At 41.0% G+C, this 22,217-nt stretch overlaps 2 protein-coding genes and 1 non-coding gene across 5 annotated transcripts; 1 reads left to right on the top strand and 2 right to left on the bottom strand.

Annotated features, from left to right (window-relative positions):
• Nucleotides 1-1,393: 1,393 nt before the first annotated feature.
• Nucleotides 1,394-13,516, bottom strand: RANBP1 (RAN binding protein 1). Of its 2 annotated transcripts, none has more exons than XM_037376046.1 (6): nucleotides 13,462-13,516; nucleotides 10,805-10,941; nucleotides 8,837-8,994; nucleotides 6,762-6,890; nucleotides 4,808-4,873; nucleotides 1,394-3,837 (listed from the first exon to the last, which is right to left on the bottom strand). In XM_037376046.1, the coding sequence occupies exons 1-6, from the start codon at nucleotides 13,501-13,503 to the stop codon at nucleotides 3,713-3,715; spliced, it is 657 nt and encodes a 218-aa protein (XP_037231943.1). In that variant the 5' UTR covers nucleotides 13,504-13,516; the 3' UTR covers nucleotides 1,394-3,712. The 2 variants fall into 2 exon arrangements, with proteins under 2 accessions (XP_037231943.1, XP_037231954.1); XM_037376057.1 differs by lacking the exon at nucleotides 13,462-13,516 and adding an exon at nucleotides 12,811-12,922.
• LOC119142585 lies at nucleotides 4,595-4,727 on the bottom strand. The gene has a single exon (XR_005102343.1). It is a non-coding gene; the product is annotated as a small nucleolar RNA SNORA77 (small nucleolar RNA).
• TRMT2A (tRNA methyltransferase 2 homolog A) lies at nucleotides 13,477-21,243 on the top strand. 2 transcript variants are annotated; one of them, XM_037375922.1, is made up of 11 exons: nucleotides 13,477-14,118; nucleotides 14,839-14,947; nucleotides 15,442-15,623; nucleotides 16,505-16,619; nucleotides 16,883-16,998; nucleotides 17,657-17,768; nucleotides 18,715-18,837; nucleotides 19,533-19,608; nucleotides 20,120-20,236; nucleotides 20,457-20,553; nucleotides 20,854-21,243. In XM_037375922.1, the coding sequence occupies exons 1-11, from the start codon at nucleotides 13,502-13,504 to the stop codon at nucleotides 21,140-21,142; spliced, it is 1,953 nt and encodes a 650-aa protein (XP_037231819.1). In that variant the 5' UTR covers nucleotides 13,477-13,501; the 3' UTR covers nucleotides 21,143-21,243. The 2 variants fall into 2 exon arrangements, with proteins under 2 accessions (XP_037231819.1, XP_037231830.1); XM_037375933.1 differs by lacking the exons at nucleotides 15,442-15,623; nucleotides 16,505-16,619.
• Nucleotides 21,244-22,217: the final 974 nt, after the last annotated feature.

Genomic DNA, 22,217 nt, shown 5'->3' with positions numbered 1-22,217 from the left:
ATCCTTCAAAGTTTTAGATTAAGCAAGTTCCAAGACATTTAGTAACAAAATTTAAAGAAATATTCAGAGTCCTATTTTTGCCCTTTACATACAGGTATTTCTTGAGCAGGTTGCATCAAAAAAAGATTCACAACATTCTTGTGTGTCTGCATACCTTTGAGAAGAACTCTAATTTTCTGAGGTTTTGGTATCACAGAGAACTTGTGTTTTATATAAGCTGCCTTATTACGGGGCGGGGGGGGAACAACAACATCATTTAGTGTTAAAATACAACAAATTAGGGTGTTTGCAATTTGTGAATGAGATTTGGTATCACCAATACAAGCTTATTCCTGGATGGAAAAAACCTAACCTATTCGTGTATCTTCAAAATCAACGTGAGACTTGGAGAGTACTGTTTTGAATTCATTTTTATAATAAAAAAATTGTCTATTAACTACCTGTTAAGAAGATACTATTTTGAGACTCAAAAATGTAACTATTTCTAAGTTAAATTCATTATTCAGGTGTCCTCTTGACACTCATCCATCCTGTTTTATGCACATGAAATGATCAGTGCCAACAAAAGCTGGGTTATTAAGTCTGGCTATATAGCATCTCCCCACACTTGAAGAATTCGTACAAATTGCAGACGTTAGCACCTGACAATGCTTTACTATTTCTATGTTAGTTTCCTTTTTTACTGAAAATGGATTAAAACTTCTTAAAAATCTTCACTTGTATCTTCTATATTTGGCCATATTCTCAGTAACAGTTATTGAAGTTAGAAGTACTAAAAAAGCCTTATCTGTAGCCAGCTGCAGTAACTATATTCCCCATTATTTTAGACTGCTTTCAAACACGCTAGAAGTTCAACTGCAGGTGTTAAAACAGCCTAGAATCCAATTTATCTCTAGAATGCTAGAGATAAATTAAGTCTCAGCACACGCCTGTAAAATGCAAGATTCTGTTGATTTCTCTACTGTCCAAACAACAAATTAGGAAAGTTTCTGCATGATCCATTTTTACTGACACAATACCTTCAAACAGGTTCTGGCATTTGAATCACACTAAGGTTATTGCCATTTTAGAAACAAGTATAAGGCAACTGACATATTTTAGTACTTGCCGCCACAAATTCAGTAAGGAACTTTTGCACTGCAAGCCTGCCTGTTTGTCCAAAGACTATTTTTGAGTCAAGCTATTATTTTAAGATTCCCCATTGCCTGACCAGACAGGTCACATTGTATCATCTCAGTAACTTTGTTAACAGTGAAGATGGAGAGAAAGCACAAATACTGGGTGACCTGGGCAGGGAGGACAAGATGCTACATCAGCTAGAACTCTAGAATACTTGGTACACAGTAAGCTACAAAAAACATTTCAAAGACATCTCTTGGTTGTCTATATTACATATAGGGAAGTTTATAATTCAAATCACTTAAAGAAAGCCTTATGTCACCAAGATCAATTTTAAAAATACTTACTGCTTTTTAATTTTTAGAACAGCACACCTATAGCTTCTAAATGGACTAGAACATTGACTAATCATCCTTTAGTTCAGAAGATTAAGACATTCTTCAGCCAAATGCTATCCAGAGAAGTTTTACTTAGCGGTTCTTCGTAACTTTGCTCTTTTTTGAATGTAGACTTGCATTAAGGATGGTTGTAACCCATGAACTGTAAACATGGCTCAGTTAACCTAAACAGGAATGGAAATGTCTTGAAATCATTTAAGCACGCATGAATAAGTAAAGAGGGAAAGAAAAGAGGGTAATAACATTAAACAGGAGTCATCAATATCTAAGATTAAGACAAATTAAGTCATTCAGGTGTTTCCTACCCTCTTCCATACAACATTTGACAGTGAAATCAAACTCACCCATTTTGCTGCCTTCATCACTTTGCCCCTGCAGGCTAAAAATGCATTCCCACTAAGTTCTTTAAATAAAAAGCAAACCCTCAAAATGAAAATTTATATTTATTTTGAAATTTTAAAATGTAATTTCTATCAATTTAGACACACTTTGACATCAGATCAGAGACTTTACAGTGACTCATGGATAAAGATTTGGCTTTTACATTCAAATGTTAAGTACTTCAGAATAGCTTTGTCTTGTTATTTCCAAACCAGAAACACCGAAGAGCATTTTATTTTGCCTTTCAACCATTTTTGTTAATTAACAGACTTTTGATATCTGCTGTACTTGAAGGGAAACATGCACAACACCAAAGGAATTACTCTAGTTTGAATGAAGTGAGTACCTTAATTACAGTTCCAGATTTGACTAATTCATTGTAGCATTGAAAGGCAGTGCCAAGTAGAAATACAAGATTTTTTAAAAAAATATATTCTCCTCAGGTAGACTGCAGAGCCTGACCTACTTTGGAAAGCCTCTTTATGAAGATGAAAAGGTCTTGCTCTCCAATGTTAACATCATACAGTCTTAAAGTTTAGCAAGTTCTGCCCAGTTTTCGTAACCATTTTGGAAACAGTATTACAGAATTCCATTGCTATCCTAACACTATTCTTGTATTAGTGATTAACAATGAAATCCAATTAATCTATCCAGACAAAAAAAAATTGCGATTTTATTGTTTACTATAGTTTATTTTCCTATTCTTTAGCACTAACTTGAAGCTGGATAAACAGAAAACACTTGCAGGGAAGAGATTTGATCAATTTGCTCATTCTGGCAAGGAAAGTGCCCCTCAAGGGTGTACAACCTAACTAACTGTTCCAAAGTGAACAGTCAGACTGCCACTCTCAAAGAGGGACAGCCTCCCACCATGCAACTTAAAAGCTCAGAACCCCTCCCAGTTTCTAAAAACAATGCAAGCTCCAGAGCCCTGGAAAAAAGCTTCTAAGGTTTAGAAAATAACTTTTATGATATGCTGACATGGGGAATCTCATAGTAAGGTACTCAGTTAAGATTCCTTTGTATACACCGTAACCGGCTGCTGCTGCCTTCTGTCAGCCAGTAGCACGCCATGGAAGACCTGGGACCACAGCAACAAGTACTTTGTGCTGGTCAAGCATTTGAAATATTAACAAATTGGGGGTTGGGGGAATATTTTGTTTTGTAAGAGGAAAATACTTCTCAAGTCTCACGTAATCAATTTTCTCTCCCACTCTTATTTTCACTGTCTGACGGATCATCATTAATAGTATGCCTGGAATGCTCTATCACCCAATTCCAGAAGTCAGCTGTATTTCAAGAACCACAGGCACATTCCCTGCTCAGGAACACACAGCAGCAAGTGTGAAAGGTCTGTTATATTACAGTTTTAGAAGCCATATAAGAAACATGGATGCAATCTTAATCTTCCCTGTTGGTGAAGTCTGTTAACCTAGTTAATCCACAGGTATGATGATACGTATCTCAACACCCAATGAAACAAGTGTATTCATAAGCCTTTAAAGTATATAGAAAACTTGATTCTGTCCTCTGATGCTGTTTTCAAGTTTATTTTATTCACTCTTTTGGATGACTATAAATAAGTTTCTTTTCCACTATGGAAAAGAAAGTTAGCACAGTACATTTTCATGACTGGGGAATGGATTTTCTCAAGACATCTTCAAGAGGGCAAAAGCTTAGAAAAAACAACCTGAATGTTGAATTCAGTTCTGTATAAAGTCCCTTGTAAAAATTAAAAACAAAACAAAACAAAAAAACAACAAAAAAGGGAAAAAGAAAAAGTGTAAAGGAAAAACTGCAAGGCCCAGGATGATTTATTGCTTTTCTTCAGCTTTTTCCTTGGTCTCTTTCTTCTCAGATTCTTTGCTCTCTTCCTTTACAGAAAGCTCTTCTAGTTTTTCAGCAACTTTATCAGCACTATCATTTTTGTCTGTGCCTGCTAAGAGATTGATTAGGAAAAAAGTTACATACAGGCAGTAATGGTTTTTCGTGTTACAGGGGGAAAGAGAAGTGGCAGGTGAGGGGGTTAGGTAGGGAGACAGGTAGTATTAAGAATAAGAACAAAAAGTAAGGAAATTCTCTGCTGAGCACTAGAGCGATTCATTCAATTTCTTTTCCTTTGGTAATTATCTCCTATGTCAGAATTCAAGAAATACAACTTGCATATTTTAATTGCTAAATGAGGCCCCAATTATAGTGACTGATAAACATGTAACACTTGGTCAGCTTTGCTGTTACCAGTAACTGACTCAATACAGTGTCCAGGCAAGTAAATGCCTCAAGTACCTAGCTTCTTGCTTATCTTAGCCAAAAGCCAAGTTCCCCAGTTTGAAACTGGGGAACAGGAAGTTCTTAAGACTGAAAAATTCCAATCTAAATATCCTGAAAAGCACTGACTGCAGATCACTAGTAATCTATACTTCAGAAAGATGGAAGTGTTCATTTTACATGGTGAAATAATCTTGTCAGACAGGCAATTCTACAAGGTGGTGCATTAATCTATTAAATGAAGAGAGACCTGTGAAGTGGTGCTACTTCATACACATTAACAACTAAAAATATTTAGTATTCTACTTGCAAGATTATGTATTTGTGGAATTTGGGAAGGGAAGCTGGAAGGAGGAAGTATCACTGTGGTTGCAGTTCATTTGTGTACCATAAAACAGAAATGTCTCCTTAGTAGCTTTTCTGAAAAAAGCTATGTCCCAACAGCAACTGTAACAGCCTTCCACAAGAAAGAAGGCAATTGTCACTCCTGTGAACTATTACTCTCGCAGACAGAAAAAGCACCTGAACTGAAGGCTGCAGTTCAGTACAGAGTGAGTCTGCTAAAACACAATGATACTCCAGATGGCTATAACCACTAAAACAGCTAGAAAAAGTGGCATGGTGCAGACTTTTAACCTTACCTTTCTTTGCTCTCTTGTCTACTTCATTCCTGCATTCTTCAAATTTTGCCTTGAATTTCTGAGCATCTGTTTCAGTAAAGACAGTATTTTTTTTCATTACTTTCACCTCCTTGTAATGTTGAATATATCCAGTCTTGAGGAAAGATACATGAGTTTCGTGTAAACAAAATTCCTAGGCACTTAAAAAGTAATCTAGTTTAAAATTATACAAGATGCTATGAAAAAGAGACAGTTACTTTTCTTTAGCAAGTCTACTAAAACAGCTTATTTTGCAAAATACTTACAATGTGATTATTGTAACTCCCAGCTGTCCCTAGACTATACAATTAAGAATATGGTATCAGAGACTGCTCATATGACTATCTGTGAGCAAAAACCTGAACATCACCTTTGAATTACTACCATTGCCAGCTCCATTATACCCTAGAAAGTCTCCACATCCTTACCATAACTTAGGGTTTTAGCATCAAGAATGGAAGATAAAGGCTGTTTCATTAGTACAGCATTCAGATTCAATACCCAAAAGCCTGGACTCAAGCTATTCCTGCCTACAACAGCTAAGGAAACAAAACCTTTGTTATATTTTGGCCTGAACTACCACTTGATTTAATAGTCATTCCAAGCAGCTGATCAAGTTACAACAGCATTTCTGCACAAGTAACACAAGCAACAAGCCACAAAAGCCGGTACTTTCTAACACCAAAACTATAAAGCAGGTAATTTGGTATGCCAACTCGGCCTGACTGACCACATGAGGTCACTGTTGCCCCACAGGAATTCAGAAGCCACTCTGAAACTACTCCAGGAAGTATTTGTATTGATTCCTTTTCAACGATCTCAAAAAGGAAAGATACTTGATAGGTGAACAGACACGTGTGCCCTTCATCTGCTCAGTCAGCACTGCAAAGGGTAAACAGGCAAAGAGGACTAATCCTTCAAGACAAATGCTCAGTAAGCTGAACAACCTCTACCTTAAAGAGGGAAAGATTTTTCTTTCAGAGGTGAACAAATAGTTAACAACACCCTTTAATTTCCTATTTGATTAAGAAAGGAGCAAGCACTAAGGAGGTGAACCAGAAAGATTTATTTGGCTAAACAATACGATGCTGGAGACTTGAGGAAAAGGAAGCAAGATATATACTATCCCAGATGTAGGCAAATTCATCTAGTTTAAAAATACACAGCCACTTTATTAGCCATCTAGCATGTAGGGAGAAGAGGTGGCTAACACACTAAACTTGTGTGGCAAATGGTAAAGCAGGAAATGCAACAATTTTTCCCTTTCATTTTGCGTCCTTTTTCAAGAAAAAAATACCCCCAAAACAGTTCTTTGATCCTAAGGAGCTGGGAACCCTACTAGCTGATCCACGTGTAACTACAAACCTACTTTCTGTTCTGGTTGTCAACATAGTCACTCCAGAAAAAACCCACCAACTAGTGTATGATAGCTGGGTTTGACAAACACTTTTCACTGAGTGTTCCATTTAATCTAAACAAAAAAAGAGACTACCTAGTTCATTATTAAAAAAATAATAAAAAATACCACAAATCTCAGGTCACTATCTCCTTGCTTCTAATGCAAAAATGTAATCTTAACTACAATTGGGCACCCGAGATAAATGAAAGCAAGCTGCATGTATTAATCTCTACTACACAGCATTACTGCTTTTAGTTTTATTCTAATTGGCATTTCACTTGCATGAAATGGCTTAAGTTAAAAAACATGCCTAGGGCAGAAAGCTCTGTATTACTGCAGATCTAATTATTACACTGTTTTGTCAACACAGACAATTAAGTGATTAACCAACTTCTCTCAGTTAAACAGTAATTAGCTAACAGTACCATGCAGTAGTAAGATACAGTATATCTACAACAGTGGTTTACAGTAACACTAAGACGTTGAGTGTAATGTAACAGTATACAAGCAATGTAAGTTCAGTGCCAGTCCACTCACTCTCTGCATTTAAAAATCTGATTGCCAGAAGTTCAGGCTTGGGGCTTTCATCTGCAAAGTCAGCGTGTGTGTTCCACACCCATGCCCTGTCGCTCCCAGCGTTAGGCTTCAGCTCCATTAAGGGCGTGACTGAAATGAAAGCATTAGAAGATGTACATAGCACAGTAGTAAATGTTTTCCACACCATCCTCCATAAATCTTATTGACAACTGGCTGCGATGGTTACGTATAGCACTTTACACCGAACTACTTTTGGATAAAAAGAAGACAATGGTGCCCGTATCTATTTTTCCTTACATCATCAAATAAAATGATGCAAGACCTTTACTGTATAGAAGAAGGCTAGATACCCTATTGTTAAGAAACTGAGGGTTTGATTCAATTCTTGCTTAAAGCAAATGATTGTGGTACTAAGGGAGATGCAGTCACTAAACACAACTCTAAAGAACAGTCAAACTGTTTAGGAGGAAAAGGCATTCAGAAAGACAAGCAGCATTCGTTCTTCTTTTGCACACTGAAAATACTACATGCTACAAAAAAATATTTTAAAAAAAGTATGATTCCTACAATTAGTCATCAAATCAGGTTAATTTCTCTCCCATCAGTTTAAAGCTCTGTTACAAGTTATTATGGAATTCTGCAGTGCTGCGAGATGCTCACAACATACTTTCAATCCATTTGTTCCTTCCCAGTAAACAGAGCCCTTTCCCTCCAAGACACTGTAATTACTTCACCTGACTGACTGGAAAACTTGGAATGTTACTTCTCACACTACTCTAAGACTTTTTACACTACACACACTCAAAGTTTAAGCAGGGTCTTTTTTCTCCCTGACCCCTGTGTTGTTTGTTTCATTTGAGAGCAATCTGAAGGGTCTACTCACATCCTTGCATTTTTAAAATTTAGAGATCAATTTTTTTTTTCATTTTTGCAAAACATTAAATGAAATTATGCCTGTGAGCCAGCATAAATTCAGTAAAGAAATCTATACTTAAAGCATTTTTCCCAGGATAAAGAAAAATTTTACATGAACACTATAAACTCATCAATTTTGTTTTGCATATGTGCAACACTTATTTCCCTAAACAAAAGGTTTATTCTTATTGGTTGGTGATTATAGACTGCTTTAATATTTGCCATTTCATTTACTAAACAAGAACACCTGTGTCCTCTAAACAAGTCTGACTTTCTGAGATCTACCCAAACAAAACAAGAATTACTGCTTCTGACTTCAGATTTGTATTAAGCTACTTCAAACAAGTTATCTAAATGCAATTTAACAGGACAGACTACTATATACTCTTTGAGCAAGTTACAAAGTATTACCAAATTAGTCTACTTGTTGCTAGTTATATTGACTGTCTTGCCCTTTCATGTTTATTTTTATTCAAAGAGGATCAAAGGAACAAACACCTCGGGTTCCATCAGCCCCATTTTTCAATGAGTTAGCTGAATATACCGTGTGCATTTCAGTTTATTTCATAAGCAGAGAAAGGCAGCCACAGATTAGTTTAGCACCTCAGTATCTGTTTTCTGATGGTGAAGCAATCGCTTCTGCCAATTCAAACACTGAGCTCAAAGTAGTAAATTACGATTGCTAATTTCTCAATTCTTTTATGAAAACAAGACAACATACATTAACTTATTACCCTAAACAGTATTAAGGCCTACATTTTCAGCACTCTATTAATCATTAAAAACAGACACACACACACTGGGAGCAACCACATAATGTCTCTCTGTTCATGCTGAATTTTCTTTACAACACTATCAGAGTCTGAAGGGAAAAAACTCCCCACTTCAAGACTCAGCCCTTGCATCTGATCACACAACCAACTACAGCTTCCTTCTGTTAATAAGAATAAGCACTCATTGTTTTTGATGCTTGTAGACTTGTGTGCAGAGCAAGAGATAATCATATTTACAGTCTAATATAAATTTGACACCTGTTTAAAGACACACAGCAATTCTCTAGCTACTACTAAAAAAGCCATCAAGCTCTTAATCTACAACGTATAATTCTACAAGCTTATTTTTTAAAACAAAAATAAGCAGTATAGCAATGTATAACATACTATAATGATTTGCACAAATTTTTAGGGTTTTATCCCTCCTCATGAGCAGACGAATTGTTCCCTTCTCCTTGTGTTTCAGGAGTTTTACATCACCAGTTCCTCGTTCTTTCCATTCGGGAAGATCATTTTCAGATGCAAATCGGAATAGCTTAGCCCGCCTTGAAAAAAAGAAGAATTTAAGAAGTTAGGCTGCACGTAGAAGCATTTATCAAAACAGCATACTCAACTGAGCAATACAGTTGTTTTGTTAAAAGCAACACACAAGAAAGAAAACAATTCCTTTGTAAAGTTCCCTGTTCTACTTCAGCATACAAATTTAGAAACTGATATGATAAATTTAAATTTAGTAACAAACTATTAGTAATTATGTAATAGCTATACTAAAATTTAACACATTCTGGACACGCTTTTGGGGGAAGTATCAACATACTTGGTGTAGGCAACCTATTTTAATTAAGGTAGGTAATTAACAGGTTTTGCTATAGCTAGAGTTCTTTATATATATAATTATGAATATAACTGCTCCATCTAACCAGCAGTATTTATTAATTTAAGAAACTGAGCAGCTTGAGGCCAAGTACAGACTCTTGTATAATTCAAGCCCAACGTTCGATCAACTGTTAAAGCGCCTCACCCTCTAGTCACTCATTTCCTTTTAACTCCAAAAACCTAGTTGTTGCTATTCTTAAATCGGGAATAAAGGAAGCTTCATGTTGTACTGCAGTGCAACATACCTACTCCAGGTAGGTACTGTTTAATCTTCCAAGATGCCAGTGTGCCAAAAGAGAAACAGGAACAGTTTTGGACTTTAGTCAAAACTGACCCAAGAAAGAGCTTGAGTTCTGCAGTGAGTGGTTTAAGACATCACTATAGGAAAGAAAGTGCCTGCTCACACTATAGGATATCTACAAGAGTATACTTTTCTATAGAAAACCAAGGCACAGGGACTTGTAACAAGACAGGTCCTTCAAGAGAAGGTGTCATGTTAGCGCAAGCTACTCTAACAGATGCTCTAATGCAGACAAACTACTTTGTTCAAAAGCAAGTCCTTCCTTGCAAGTCCAGCTGGCATTCAGTAGGCGATTCCCCTAGGTTTAGCTATCAGAACGACCAGCATTCAAAAAAAGGATTCCTTTCCTCCTTCACCTCTCTGCAGACATAAAAATGAACCTACAGGCTGCTGGAACTTACACTGTTGTTATCTCCCCCCTCTCCATTTTAATTAAAAAAATAAATTCCTCTTTCCATCTGATACCGCACATCATGTGTGTGGAGGCCCAATGGTCAGAGATCTCACCATGCTACCTGTCAGAAACTGACCACTGCTTTAGAATCTGTATAAGGACAACTCGTATACCTTCTAGATAAACAATAGCCTTCTGTGGTTAAGTAAAAATAGTATTTTTTAAAACCTGTTTAAAACAAATAGATCAAATCCAAAACACTTCTCATGCCTATGTGTTTCTTCAGGCTGATCACAGATCCTGAGCAAGCTATTCTGATTTGACAATAAGCCCAAACTAAAGATAAAACTATGTTTAAGACACCAGGAAGGTACTGCCACAAATGCCCCAATACTGGACTGCATCTATTGCTTTCATTGTTTCAGTGTACCATACATGACCCTTTACAACTGGGCATGCACAGCAGCAACACTATACACGTCTCACATCTCACTTCCCCTCCCATGATACTTTTAACGCTGTGATCACACAATTTCAAACCCATAATTATTATCCAAGTTAATATTTTCTTTTAGGCTAAACAATACTAAAGCCAGATTCATCATATCAGCTCCTTTCTATTATTCCAGTTTCTTGGGGCATTATTACCAATCATCCCCCACTCAATCTCTGCCACCACAGCAAATAGCAACCAACTTAGATGAACACTTCATACACAGAGATTCCTAAGAAGTTATCTGGCTTTTTATAAGCCCATTGAAGTTTAAGCCTATATTGTACTTACATCTTAAAGAGCTCTTCCTCATCCTCTTCCAGAGTTTTTATTTCTTGCTCAGGAAGGGAAACTATGGGCTCAAACTGAGGATCATGGTTAGAATCATCTGCATTTTCAGTAGAAGTATCATGCTCCTCATGTGTTTCCTGAAGAAAAAAACCCACAAAAGTTACTATGTTCTTAAAATCTATACTCATATCTGTATTTAAAATGAAAACTTACGACAGCGATTAGATCTTAGTAACTGAAATACCCTGTAACAATAAAAGAAAAACTACTACAGCTGAAAAAAGAAGGCTTTAAAGTCAACATATAGTTATACTAAAAAAACCCCACCACATTAAAAAAAAGGTGGTTTTGGAGTACTAGATGTTTTAGTCCTATCACTCTTATCGTGCAGGGGCCTGGCCTTGAAGCAACAGCTCTTGGTTATGGAAAAATAATTTGACTATTTTTCCTATGTAATGTGGTTTATGCTATTAAACCACTACTATTTCTTAGTGGCTAATAACATATCATTAATGGGAAAAACAAAAAAAAAACCCATAACACCAAAGCAATTAGCTAACCCAGCTTAAGGAACACACCACATCCAGAAATTGACTATTTTAGTCACGTGTATTAGAATCGCCCACAATCAATGATATTTTTGAAGCACAGTTGTAACACTCATGAAATAACTTGTTTTTTTGCGTTAAGACTCTTTGGGGAGCTTTAGGTTATGTGTAAATGGCCAAAATAACAGTTCCTATTTAGTTATTTAGGAATTTGTCATAGCATTCATTAAGCTTAAGAATTGTTTGTAGTATGTCACTAGTAAGTAAATGACAGACACCTCTAATAGTTCATACATAAGCACCAAGAAGTGTTGAGTAGAGAAGCCCAGAAGGGAGATTCATCTCCAAGTTTAATGAGGCCACAAACAGCTATTTCAGGTCAAGGGAACTGATTTGGGGTTTTTTGTTGTTGTTTGAGTTAGAGAGAAAACAAACACCTTCTACAATCTTATTTTCCTTTACAGATGAAACAGTCCACTCTTACAGGCTCAATTTATGATACCCTTTACAGAGTAGATACACAGCACACATGTGTAAAGCAATTGAAGTGAAAGAGTTTACTATTTACTAAATAGTTAAAAAAAAAAAAAAAAAGGAGAGGGAGGGCAAGTGGGAATTCGGTAAGAAATGTTGCAAAGTCAGTCCTGATTATGCTTTATAATTAGCTTTAAATCCCCGGTATTCCACATCTCAGAAAAAATAAGAACGTGGTTAAGGTCCATCTTGTGGAAGAGACCCTGGCTGAACCCCCCCAGGCCGCCTCCCGCGGCGGGGAGCGGCACGTCCCGCACCGGCCGGCCTGCGCTAGCCAACCCAGCTAACAGCCGTGAGCAGCGCATAGTCACAATAGCCGCAAGTGAGCGAGCGGATCTTGTTATCACGATAAGATCCCGCCCCACCGCGATATAAAGCGCGCGGGGCCGCGCCTCCGGCCGGGCGGCACAAGGGGTCGATCAGCCGGGCGGGGGAGGGGCGGGAGAGAAGAAAGGGGGAAACGGGGAGAGGGACGGCCCAGGGGCGCCCGAGGCGCGGTACCGGCCTACCGCCCGCGGGGGAAGCGCCGCCGCCGCCTCCCGCACCCGGCTGGGCCGAGGCCAGGCCCCGGGGACACGCGTGCCCCGCCGCACGGGCACCCCCGCCGCGCCGCGCAGGGCCGAGGCGGCGCTGCCGCTCCCTGCCCTCCGACCAGGCCCCTAGCTCGCCCTCCCCGCCCGCGGGCCTCGCCCAGCCACGGGACCCCCGCCCGCCTGCGCTCCTCGGCCCGGAGGCCGTCCCGAGCCGCCGTCCCGGCAAAAGCCTGGGGGCCTGCCCCCGGCCCGCCGCCCCCGGCCGGGCCCCACCTGTTTCCGTTACCCTCCCGCCGCCATCCGCCACCCCAGGCCGCGCTGCTTCCTCCGGGCCGCGCTGCTTCCTCCGCCCGCGCCCGCCATCCCCGCCCAGCGCGCCCGCCGCCCTCACCTTGGTGTCCGCCATGGGGCCGGGCCCGCCGCGCTGCGCTCGCCGCCTGCCCGCCGCGCTTCCTGCCGCGCGCCCCCGCCCCTCCCGCCTTTACCTCATTCCCGCAGCCCGCGCCGCCGCAAGGCCCGATGGGAAACACGCGCTGTCCCTCAGCGCCGCGCTCCCGCCCCGCCCCCGGCGCGCCGCGGCGGCCCCGGCCCGGCCCGCAAGGAGAGGTGGCCCCGCCACCAGCCGCCACCCGCGGCACCGCCCTGCGTCCCGGGCCCGGCCCCGGTCCGCCCCGCCCCGGTAAAGGCTGTTTTCTGCCGTCCTGTTTGCCGAGGCGCCTCCCATCAGCCCTCGCGGCATGGCGGCGGGCACCCCGCGCCTCGATCCAAGATGGCGCTCGCGCGGTGACGGCGCGGGGCAGCGCTTCCGTCGCTTCTAGCGCTACTTTCAAGCGACGCGGCCGACCCGACAGACCTGGAGAAGTAGCGGTGAGGGGCGGACATTTAAAAAAACCCCAACAACCTCAAACCGGACCGTTTTTCCCCGCGCCCCCCATTCGTTTCGCGACGGCCTGTCGGTGACGCCACGGCCCCGCCCCCACGGCCCCGGCACGAGGGAACGCGAGGTGCGCGCGGGCCGCGGGGACCGCGGACGGGGGTTGACCTGGTGTCCGGGCCGAGGGGAGGCTGGCGCCGGCGGGAGCATGGCGGAAGGGGGCGGGCGGGGCGACCCCCCGCGCGTCGCGGCTCCTGCGCCGGAGGCTGGAGACGGGGCTGAGCTGGAAAGCAAGGCCGGTGGCGGCGGGGGTGACCCCGCGGGGAGCCCCGCAGCCTGCCCCGACGTGTACGGATACATTAAGGGAGACCTGTTTACCTCCGAGATCTATAAAGTAGAAATACAAAACCTCCCCAAATACATCGGGTTCAATGACGTGAAAAAGTTCCTCGCCAAATACGGACTCAATCCTCATAAGATAAAACTGTTTGGGAAGCAGACGTTCGCGTTCGTCACGTTTAAGAGCGAGGAGGAGCGGGACAAGGCCATGCGGGTGCTGCACGGGGCCCTGTGGAAGAGCCGGGCCCTGAACGTCCGGCTGGCCAAGCCCAAAGCCGACCCCATCGCCAAGAAACGCAAGCAGGAAGGGGAGCAGGAGCAAGAGCAGGGCGAGGCAAAGCGGCCCGCGCTCTCTGCAGCCAGCGGAGAGGAGCCCCTGAGCAAGCGCATAGCTGATGTGGTGACCCCGCTGTGGAGCGTGCCCTATGGGGAGCAGCTGGCCAAGAAGCAGCAGGAGTGTGAGCAAGTGCTGCAGAAGCTGACAAAGTAATTCCTGTTTGTAAAGCTACCATAATGTTTGTGGGACTTGGCCTTACAATGGGATAGAGCTAAGTTGGCACAAATTGCTATCTCTAAAATAATTTAGAGGTAGGTCAAAACCCAGATCCCCTGACAAAGTCAATAAAATATGATCTCCAATGCTAGGGCCTAAAAACTGCTCCAGCTGATAAAACTTGCTATTGCTGTTCTTGGTCAGCCTCAAAAAACTGCTAAATGAAGGGCTGTTGTTACATAGGCCTAAGCAGAAGGATGTTTGTGCCCTTAAAAAAAGAATTGGCGCTGTCAAGTGGTGTAAGGGGGAATCCATCTGTAGAGATGGTACGTGATGGTTGGGATTTGCTCTTCAGAAATCCACCCAAACTTTTATGTCTGGTCTTTGTAGATCAAAGTATCACTTACCTCTCTTGCTTTACTCACGTAGATAAAATCGGCATTCTCTTCATGCGTGGGTACGTTGCTAAGTCTAGTTCATACCTTTGTAACTACATTTAACTCTTATTGTTTCAGGTTACACCTCGTAAAAAGTTGGAGGGGGTTTGTTAAAAAAATCTTGCGGAAGAAATACTCTTCATCTGATAATCTAATACTTTTTTTATGCCTATGCAAAAAAAAAAAAAAAAGAAAAAAGAAAAAATGTCTTTTGCAACTGGTAACCTCATTTTTTCTAAATGTGTCCTTTACCGTTTTCGTTTCTGATTTGGGCAGGGAAATAGGAAATAACAACAGAGCTTTGTTACCTTGGTTGTTCCTGCAGAAGCAGAAGTACAATAAATTGTGTTGCCCGCTAGAGGGAGTGAAAGCGTCCCCGGTGCAGGTAACTAACCTGGGTGATGTATGGAGCGGGGCTCAGCGCGCTTGCGGTTCAGTTGGTCATTTGGTGTTAAGAGACAGTGGACAAACTGAGTATTTGACTTCATATTATCATGAATGATGATTTTTAGACATCGTTGCCTTTCATGTAAATACTGTGTGGAAATACTAACAGGAAGCCGAAGAATAGTTACAATTAACTGGCTATTCTACTTTAAAGATCAATATGCTGTCCCTGCAAGCTTGTGTTGTAGGCTAATACAAACATTCTTCAACAGAGGTGATATTTTGCCCTTTAAATAACAAGACTTACTAATACTTTTTCATTATTGCTGTTAGTTCTCATACATCAAAATCCATTAATATCTTCCATATAAACTAAATGTCCTGTGTCCATCTGCAAATACATTTAACCATATAAGGGTTGTTTCAGGAGAAACTTGGCATGTACAAATAAGTGCTGTGTAAATATCTTACATAACTTTATTTTAAATCTAGACTGAATATCGCAACAAATGTGAGTTCTTGATTGGGATTGGTGTAAATCAAGAAGACAAAACTGTGGGTTGTCGTCTTGGCAAATATAAGGGTGGTACATGTGCTGTAGTGGAGCCATTTGATACTATTCACATTCCTGCTATTGCCAAAAAAGTAGTAAAAGCTTTCCAAGACTACATAAGGTGAGCATAAGTAAAATGAGTTATCCATAAAGGTTTTGATATCTTACTAAAAATATTTATAAAATTAAGTATTATGTAAAGCTTAGTGTTTGTTCTGAGCTTTAAGACTGAAGATATGCCACACTCAGTATTCAGCAATTCTTTGATGTTCGCATCTCGTGCCTAGATCACTGAGTATTTTCCCTTGCTCTTGCTCAGCTGTTCTGAGATGGAGGGACAGGTGCCAGCTGAACACCAGCTTTATTGCAAGCAGTGTATAAGTCTACAAGAAAAAGTGTCTGTTATTTGAGAGCTTCTTTCACTAACTGTAAAGAAATACTCAGAAAAAGGCTTTTTAAAAGAGGAATTTGAAGAACAAAGGTCAGTTGCTTCCTTGGATGAAGAATCATCCTACAACAAGGAACAAAACATAAGTTGTAAATTTAAGCAACAGTACTTTTTAGGAAAGGGAGTGGTTTCTTTAAATAGCAATTAAATCCTCAAAAATGGGAACCTCTGAAGAATCATGGAGAGTTTGAACTTGGTATGATGCACAGAAGCCAATTAAGGCATTATAAAAGGTTGTGTCAGTATCTGAATGTGGTGAGAAGCAGCCTATATCCTATCTATAATTTTGTATGGGTTAAAATGGGTAAGAGGAATGTGAGAAGCGGGCAGAGATTATTCTGCATTAGGAGATATTATCTATTCATCAATCTCTTTTTCCCCTTTTTTCTTAATTAAGATGTGGAAGTCACTCTATTCTTGACAAATCAATGTAACCTCTCTACTTAACATTTTTCATCGCTTTGCATGAGGAGCTTCTTTTGCTTCATTAAACTGTTGAATATTATGCAAAAAAATAGTTCTCTGTTAAGTAACTGAGCTTCTGAAAATTGCAGGTCAACTTCTTACTCAGTTTACAGCCCAGAAACCTACGAAGGTCACTGGAAACAGCTCACAGTCCGTACCAGCAGGATTGGCCACATCATGGCCATTGTTTATTTTAATCCTCAGGTATTTAAGTTGATACGTCATGCGCAGCCCAGGCACATAGCTGTAAAATTACATAAATTTGATTTTATAAGTTGTGCGTGCAAAAGAGAAATAGAATAATTACTTGGTGTAGTTTACCTTGCATTACCGCTCTGCTATTTAGACTAATCTGATACATGGAAATGAACAAGTAATTAATATGCTTATTATAGAAGGCATACACTAAATCCTATCTTTAAGTCACTAAGATGATTCTTCTCCCTTCTTTCAAATGGAACCTTTAGAAATTAAGTAAAGAAGAGCTAGCTGACCTGAAAATCTCTCTGGCAACATACTTCACAGAAGGGATGGGAAAGAGCAGTGGTGTTACCTCTCTGTACTTTGTGGAGGAAGGACAAAGGTAAGGGGGTGAACTGTGCTTCGGGGTATTGTGCTCATGGCTGGAATTTCAGTGTTTGCAAAGTGGGTGGCACTTCCACATCATTATTTTATCTATTTCAAAAGTAGCAGCAGTGTTGCTAATTTGTTCAACAGTTATTTTACCTTTTCCACGAGAGACTCCTGAAATGTCCCGCTCTCCTGTAGTGTCCACTGGCTAAAGGCAGGTGGAGTTTCACTGGGTGAACCCACTACTGTTCACTGGCTGTCAGGCTGTAGAAGTGTTTACTGCAGTAGATGGGTATTTATTATTGTCAACAAGTAACTGCTGCCTCCTTTCTTCCCTATTTTACATGATTATTTTTTTTCATCTCCCCATCCTCTTCCACAGATAACAAGGCTCACATCTTCATCTAGAGACAACGTAGGTCCTACTGTTAGATTGATGGAACAAGTGTACACTGTTAAGAAAGAAATAGCCAAGAAGATAGTCTCTAAAAAGATATGATAAATGTTGGCCCACTAAATTACAGCTTTGTATGTAGTACTACAATTTTTAAGATGACTACAGCTTTGGTAAAAATTGTAACAAACATGTTTGTTGTCTCCCCCTCCGTCCCGTCCCCCCCCCCCCCCCCTTTATTTTGTCTCCCTGTGCCTTTGCCCCCGCTGCCCCCTAGGAAATCTCCCAATCTAGAAGACTTGCCTTTGGAGCACGTGGCTGGTGATAAGTACATCTATGAAGAACTTCTTGGCCTAAAATTTAGAATTTCTCCTCATGCATTTTTTCAAGTAAGGATGTTACAAAGTTGCTAATTTAACTGGGTTTGCGTTAATGCCCTTAAGCTTGGCTAATGCTGTACAATAAGATGCTACATCTAGAGACTTAATCTTTTATATATTTGCTGTGATTAAATACTTTTTGAGTATTACGTTCAGCTGTAAAAACAGTGAGTGTAAACTTGATGGGGGCATGTTGAAGACAACTTGTTTTTTTAAGAGTTCAGTATAATTTCCCTCCTGTTGAGTGGCAGCATTTATATATACAGAACGTGTAGTACGTATTTCAGGAATCTTTGTAGTACTAGTTTTGGTTTGTTTTTCCAAAACATCTTTCTGCCCTTCCAACACTTTAAAACCTCAGCAGGTACCTGTGCTGTTGAAAGTATTGAAATAGGAAGTGTATTATTGCTTGCCATTGTAAATACATGGAAGTAAACTGTATTTTCTATTATTTACCATAGATTAGAGGCTACTGGTTTTTTCCACATGGTGTGCTTTGCTTGCTCTCTTAAGACAAAGAATACGCTTGCTCTAGAGGCACGGGTTTAGAAAGCTTCCTTAGCCATAATGCGGAATTACAGCATTTACTTTAAAGCAGTATCACAAACAAGGTTAAAATAAAGCTTGCTGAATGTAGTGTCATGTTATATTCCCCTGGTTTTGTATCTCTACTATTTCCTATTCAAGGAGAGCAAGTATTTTTAAAGTCTGGACTTCACTTTGTTGCTTAGGATTTTGCTTAATTATTTTGTTTGCTCTCTCCTCTAGTTTCCAGACTTGCTCTTTAGGTACTGTAGAACAAGTCATGTTTTTACTAGAACACAGGTAACAAAACATTACTTTTCAGAGATGTATTTCTTAGAAACAAGACAAAGAAAACATGCTTTCCTAAGACTCATTAAAGCACATTGACTATTTATGAAGAAGTAGACCTGTTCAAAACCTAATTTTGCAGGTAAACACAGAAGCTGCAGAAGTTCTGTACACCGCCATCAGGGATTGGGCGCAGCTGAGCCAAGAGAGCACGGTGCTTGACATTTGCTGTGGGACAGGAACTATTGGCATTTCCTTGGCAAAGGCGAGTAAACAGTTTCTCTTCCCGGATATAAGCTACTTTTTAACAGATGTAGATCTTTAGCTGTGTTTACAATAAAAGAAAATACTTGTACTTGAAATGCAACACTTTTATCTTAATTTTTAAAAATTATTTCTCATTAAACTGCCTGCAGCTGTTTTACCAAATTATTGCAAAAACTCACCCTTGTGTTGAGCAGCCTGAACTATGCTGAAACTATTTCAGTCAAAAGAGGCTGTAGTTCTGCAGGACAGCCAAAATTTACTAGAATCTATCCACTTATCTAGTTTGGGCTTTCTTAGAAAGCCTTGGATCTGAATAACCAAGGTTTCCTATACAATTTTTAGAGCAGAGCTTGCTAGACCATATAAGGGAGTCTGCCCCCCTCCCCACCCACCCACCCCCCCCCTGCCCCTCGCCAAAGAAAGACACCAGCATAACTGGAGTCTGTTGCATACCAGTTGGGATAAACGGCATTCATCCCACAATTTCAGTCTAAAAGTCCCTGTTCATTTGCACAGGTCCCTTCTCAGCCTTTTTTCTGGCTGCAAGGCAGTAATTCTCCAACCAGGTACTAGTCAACGTTCACGAGTACTAGCTAATGTTCACGAGTACTAGCTAATTGCTAATGCTACGAATAATGGTTAAACTTCCATTTACATACCAGATGTTTTTTTTTTTTTCTCTTGATTCTATAGAAAGTAAAGAAAGTGATTGGAATTGAACTCTGCCAAGAAGCTGTGCAGGATGCCAAAGTGAACGCCCAGATTAATGGTTAGTTAAGCTAAAATGCTAAGACCTTTGTTAAGAAGCATAGTAGTTGAATAGCTAGTTTCTCTTTACGTTATCTAAGCAGCTTGGAATTACATGTTGTTGATAGTAATCTTGTCCATTTTAAACACTTAATCTCTCTTGAAAACAAATACTGTGTTAGTCTGTAAGATCGGTTTTCCTGTTGACTAACAGCTAGCTACTCTTTTCTGCAAAACCAGAACATTTCAGTGTAAAAGTGAGGTGAAGTCATAGTTACCCTCATAAATAAAACATTAACAGTAGCTAGTTTTTGTGGGAATTTGCTTTAGTCCAGATAATGGAAGATGCTCAGATTACTGTTTAAATGATTTGAAGTACCAGTGATTTTATTTTTTGTATATACACTGATGTCAAGGTACACTAAACAACTTGTAGTTACTAAGGCATCTGAATTTGATACCCAATTTGAGTGTGCTGAAAGATGCTCTGACTAGGTAAGTATTCTGATAACATTTTTTTTTTTTTTATATAGAACTGAGTAATATTGAATTTCACTGTGGGAAGGCTGAAGACATTGTTCCTTCTCTAATTAACATATTATCTCCTCAGAACCTGGTTACTATTGTAGACCCACCACGAGCAGGGCTGCGTAAGTTTACCTTCTCTTAAGTCTGTTCTCCCAATGGGTGTTTGGTGGTGAACCTAAGAAAACATCAGTGGAATGAATTAAGGAGGAGGCTTCAGGTACAGCTTGAAGCAACAGGGTATTGCAACAGTTTTGTTCATGCTGGAGTATAACCTGGAATTTTTCTGCGCGTGTGTTCATGCACACAGCGCAGTAAACAGCCGTCTTGGTTTTGATCATCTAGATTCCAAGGTAATTCTTGCCATTAGAAGAGCTGAACATCTGAAGAAGCTGATCTATGTGTCCTGCAATCCCAGAGCCGCAATGAATAACTTTGTGGAGTGAGTATTTCACGTGTTAAGCTGACTAAGAAATGCGGTAAGAAGCTGACTATGTGCTCTTGGGGGAGGGGGACCATGAGCTGCATTTACCTTTCACCAGAAACAGTTGACACCTGCCTCACAGCAGGATTGCAACTGTATTGCCCAGTATGCCAGTAACAATGGAAGTACTGGGGTGGTGAGTAACGCCAGTGTGGAATTGAGCCTTGGGGAAGAAAAACCTTTCTGAGAAGAGTAGCAGTGGTGAAGGGCAAACTGCGATGTGAACACAGTTCTTCCTCCCCTTTCTTCCCCATCAAGCCTGTGCCGGGCCCCTTCCAACAGAGTCAAAGGAGCCTCCTTCCGTCCCGTTAAGGCGGTGGCTGTGGATCTCTTCCCTCAGACCAGGCACTGCGAGTTACTGATACTCTTTGAAAGGGTGGAATACGCAAACGGGAGCTCTGCTGAAGCAACACCTGATGCTGCTCAAGGCCCAGCAGCAGGACATGACGCCGAGTGCTTGGATGGCATCAACCCATCCAACGCTGACACAAGCCAGACAACTCATGAAGGTGCAGGTGCTGCACTTGAAGAGAAGGAATCTACTTAACTCCTGGGAGACACTTTGCAGAAACTACTTTTGCTTGTTAGACGCTTCAGTAACGTTGGTGCTGTAACATCTAGGTAATAAATCTCGGTACAACAGAGCGAGCTGCAAGGCTTCCAAGTGATTTCATCAAACTAATGTGATTTACATTTTATTACATACTCTTAGGCCAAATCATGCTTCTTCCCTCCTGCCCTCAGGGGGAAATTCAGGTGAGTGAAATAATACATCTGGTGGGCTCACTCTTTTAAACAGTTGAAACAGCTTTAAATAAGTATTCTACAACTATATTCAGACACAACTGTTTGAAACCTGGGCTGATCTCTAATGCAACACTATCCCTTCCCGCCTGAGTGTCATACACCACACAAGCGCTAGTGAACAGCCGCTGTTCACCACCACCCAGAGCAGAGCAGTGAGGGCCCTGCCAGCGCGGTCTAGCTCCCTGAGCATGTCAGCGTGTTACAGGGACCCGTCACCGTCAGCGCTGACTTTCCCCAGCTCTGCCCACCTGTCAGAACAGCGCCCTGTCTTTCAAATAAGCTGGTAAAGGTTTAGCAATCTTCAACCTTCCATAAATCATTCACGTGCTAGATCTTTGCTAGGAAGCAACAAATCTATATTCTAATAAAACCACAGTCTAAAACTGATTTATGCTGAGACTGTAGCGTCACTGACAATACAATAATGGCTTGCTTAGATCACTCTCTACAACGTACAAGTAAAGCAGTGATGACTTTGCTCTAGGCACACCCTCACCCGTGAGAACTTACTGCCTGAAGTTACCTGTAGACACCAGTCCAGGCCATCCTCCTTGGCAGGAAATTTTTCATTTTTGATAAAGGCTCATTTTCCTCTGACTATAGTAAAGTCTTGGATGCCTTCAGTCAAATACCTCTGATGTCACAATGATCTCTGGGAAGGCTGTCCTCTAGGAAGCCCCACAGAGGCTTTTTGATCCTATAGTAGCTTTAAGAGGGGTAACATCAGCCTTGTGGAAAAACCATTTATGGTGGAGTGATGCGTAATTCAGCCCTTAATGAAGAATGGGAAAGCGAGGGGAGCGTTCCCTCAGCTT

The sequence above is a fragment of the Falco rusticolus genome, chromosome 1 (genome assembly GCF_015220075.1).
Source record: "Falco rusticolus isolate bFalRus1 chromosome 1, bFalRus1.pri, whole genome shotgun sequence".
Taxonomy (NCBI): Eukaryota; Metazoa; Chordata; class Aves; order Falconiformes; family Falconidae; genus Falco; species Falco rusticolus.
Note: the sequence above shows the minus strand (reverse complement) of the source record. Positions and strands in the feature narration are given on the sequence as shown.

Excerpts from the sequence above, each read along its gene's own strand:
- TRMT2A (XM_037375922.1), top strand. The coding sequence starts at position 13,502 with ATGGCGGAAGGGGGCGGGCGGGGCGACCCCCCGCGCGTCGCGGCTCCT. Across the intron at positions 16,620-16,882 it reads TTGTTTATTTTAATCCTCAG|AAATTAAGTAAAGAAGAGCT; the intron begins GTATTTAAGTTG and ends TGGAACCTTTAG. Across the intron at positions 20,554-20,853 it reads GCAATGAATAACTTTGTGGA|CCTGTGCCGGGCCCCTTCCA; the intron begins GTGAGTATTTCA and ends TTCCCCATCAAG.
- RANBP1 (XM_037376046.1), bottom strand. The coding sequence starts at position 13,503 with ATGCTCCCGCCGGCGCCAGCCTCCCCTCGGCCCGGACACCAG. Across the intron at positions 10,942-13,461 it reads CCCCTCGGCCCGGACACCAG|GAAACACATGAGGAGCATGA; the intron begins GTCAACCCCCGT and ends TTTTTTCTTCAG. Across the intron at positions 4,874-6,761 it reads CAGATTTTTAAATGCAGAGA|ATGCTCAGAAATTCAAGGCA; the intron begins GTGAGTGGACTG and ends TTACTGAAACAG.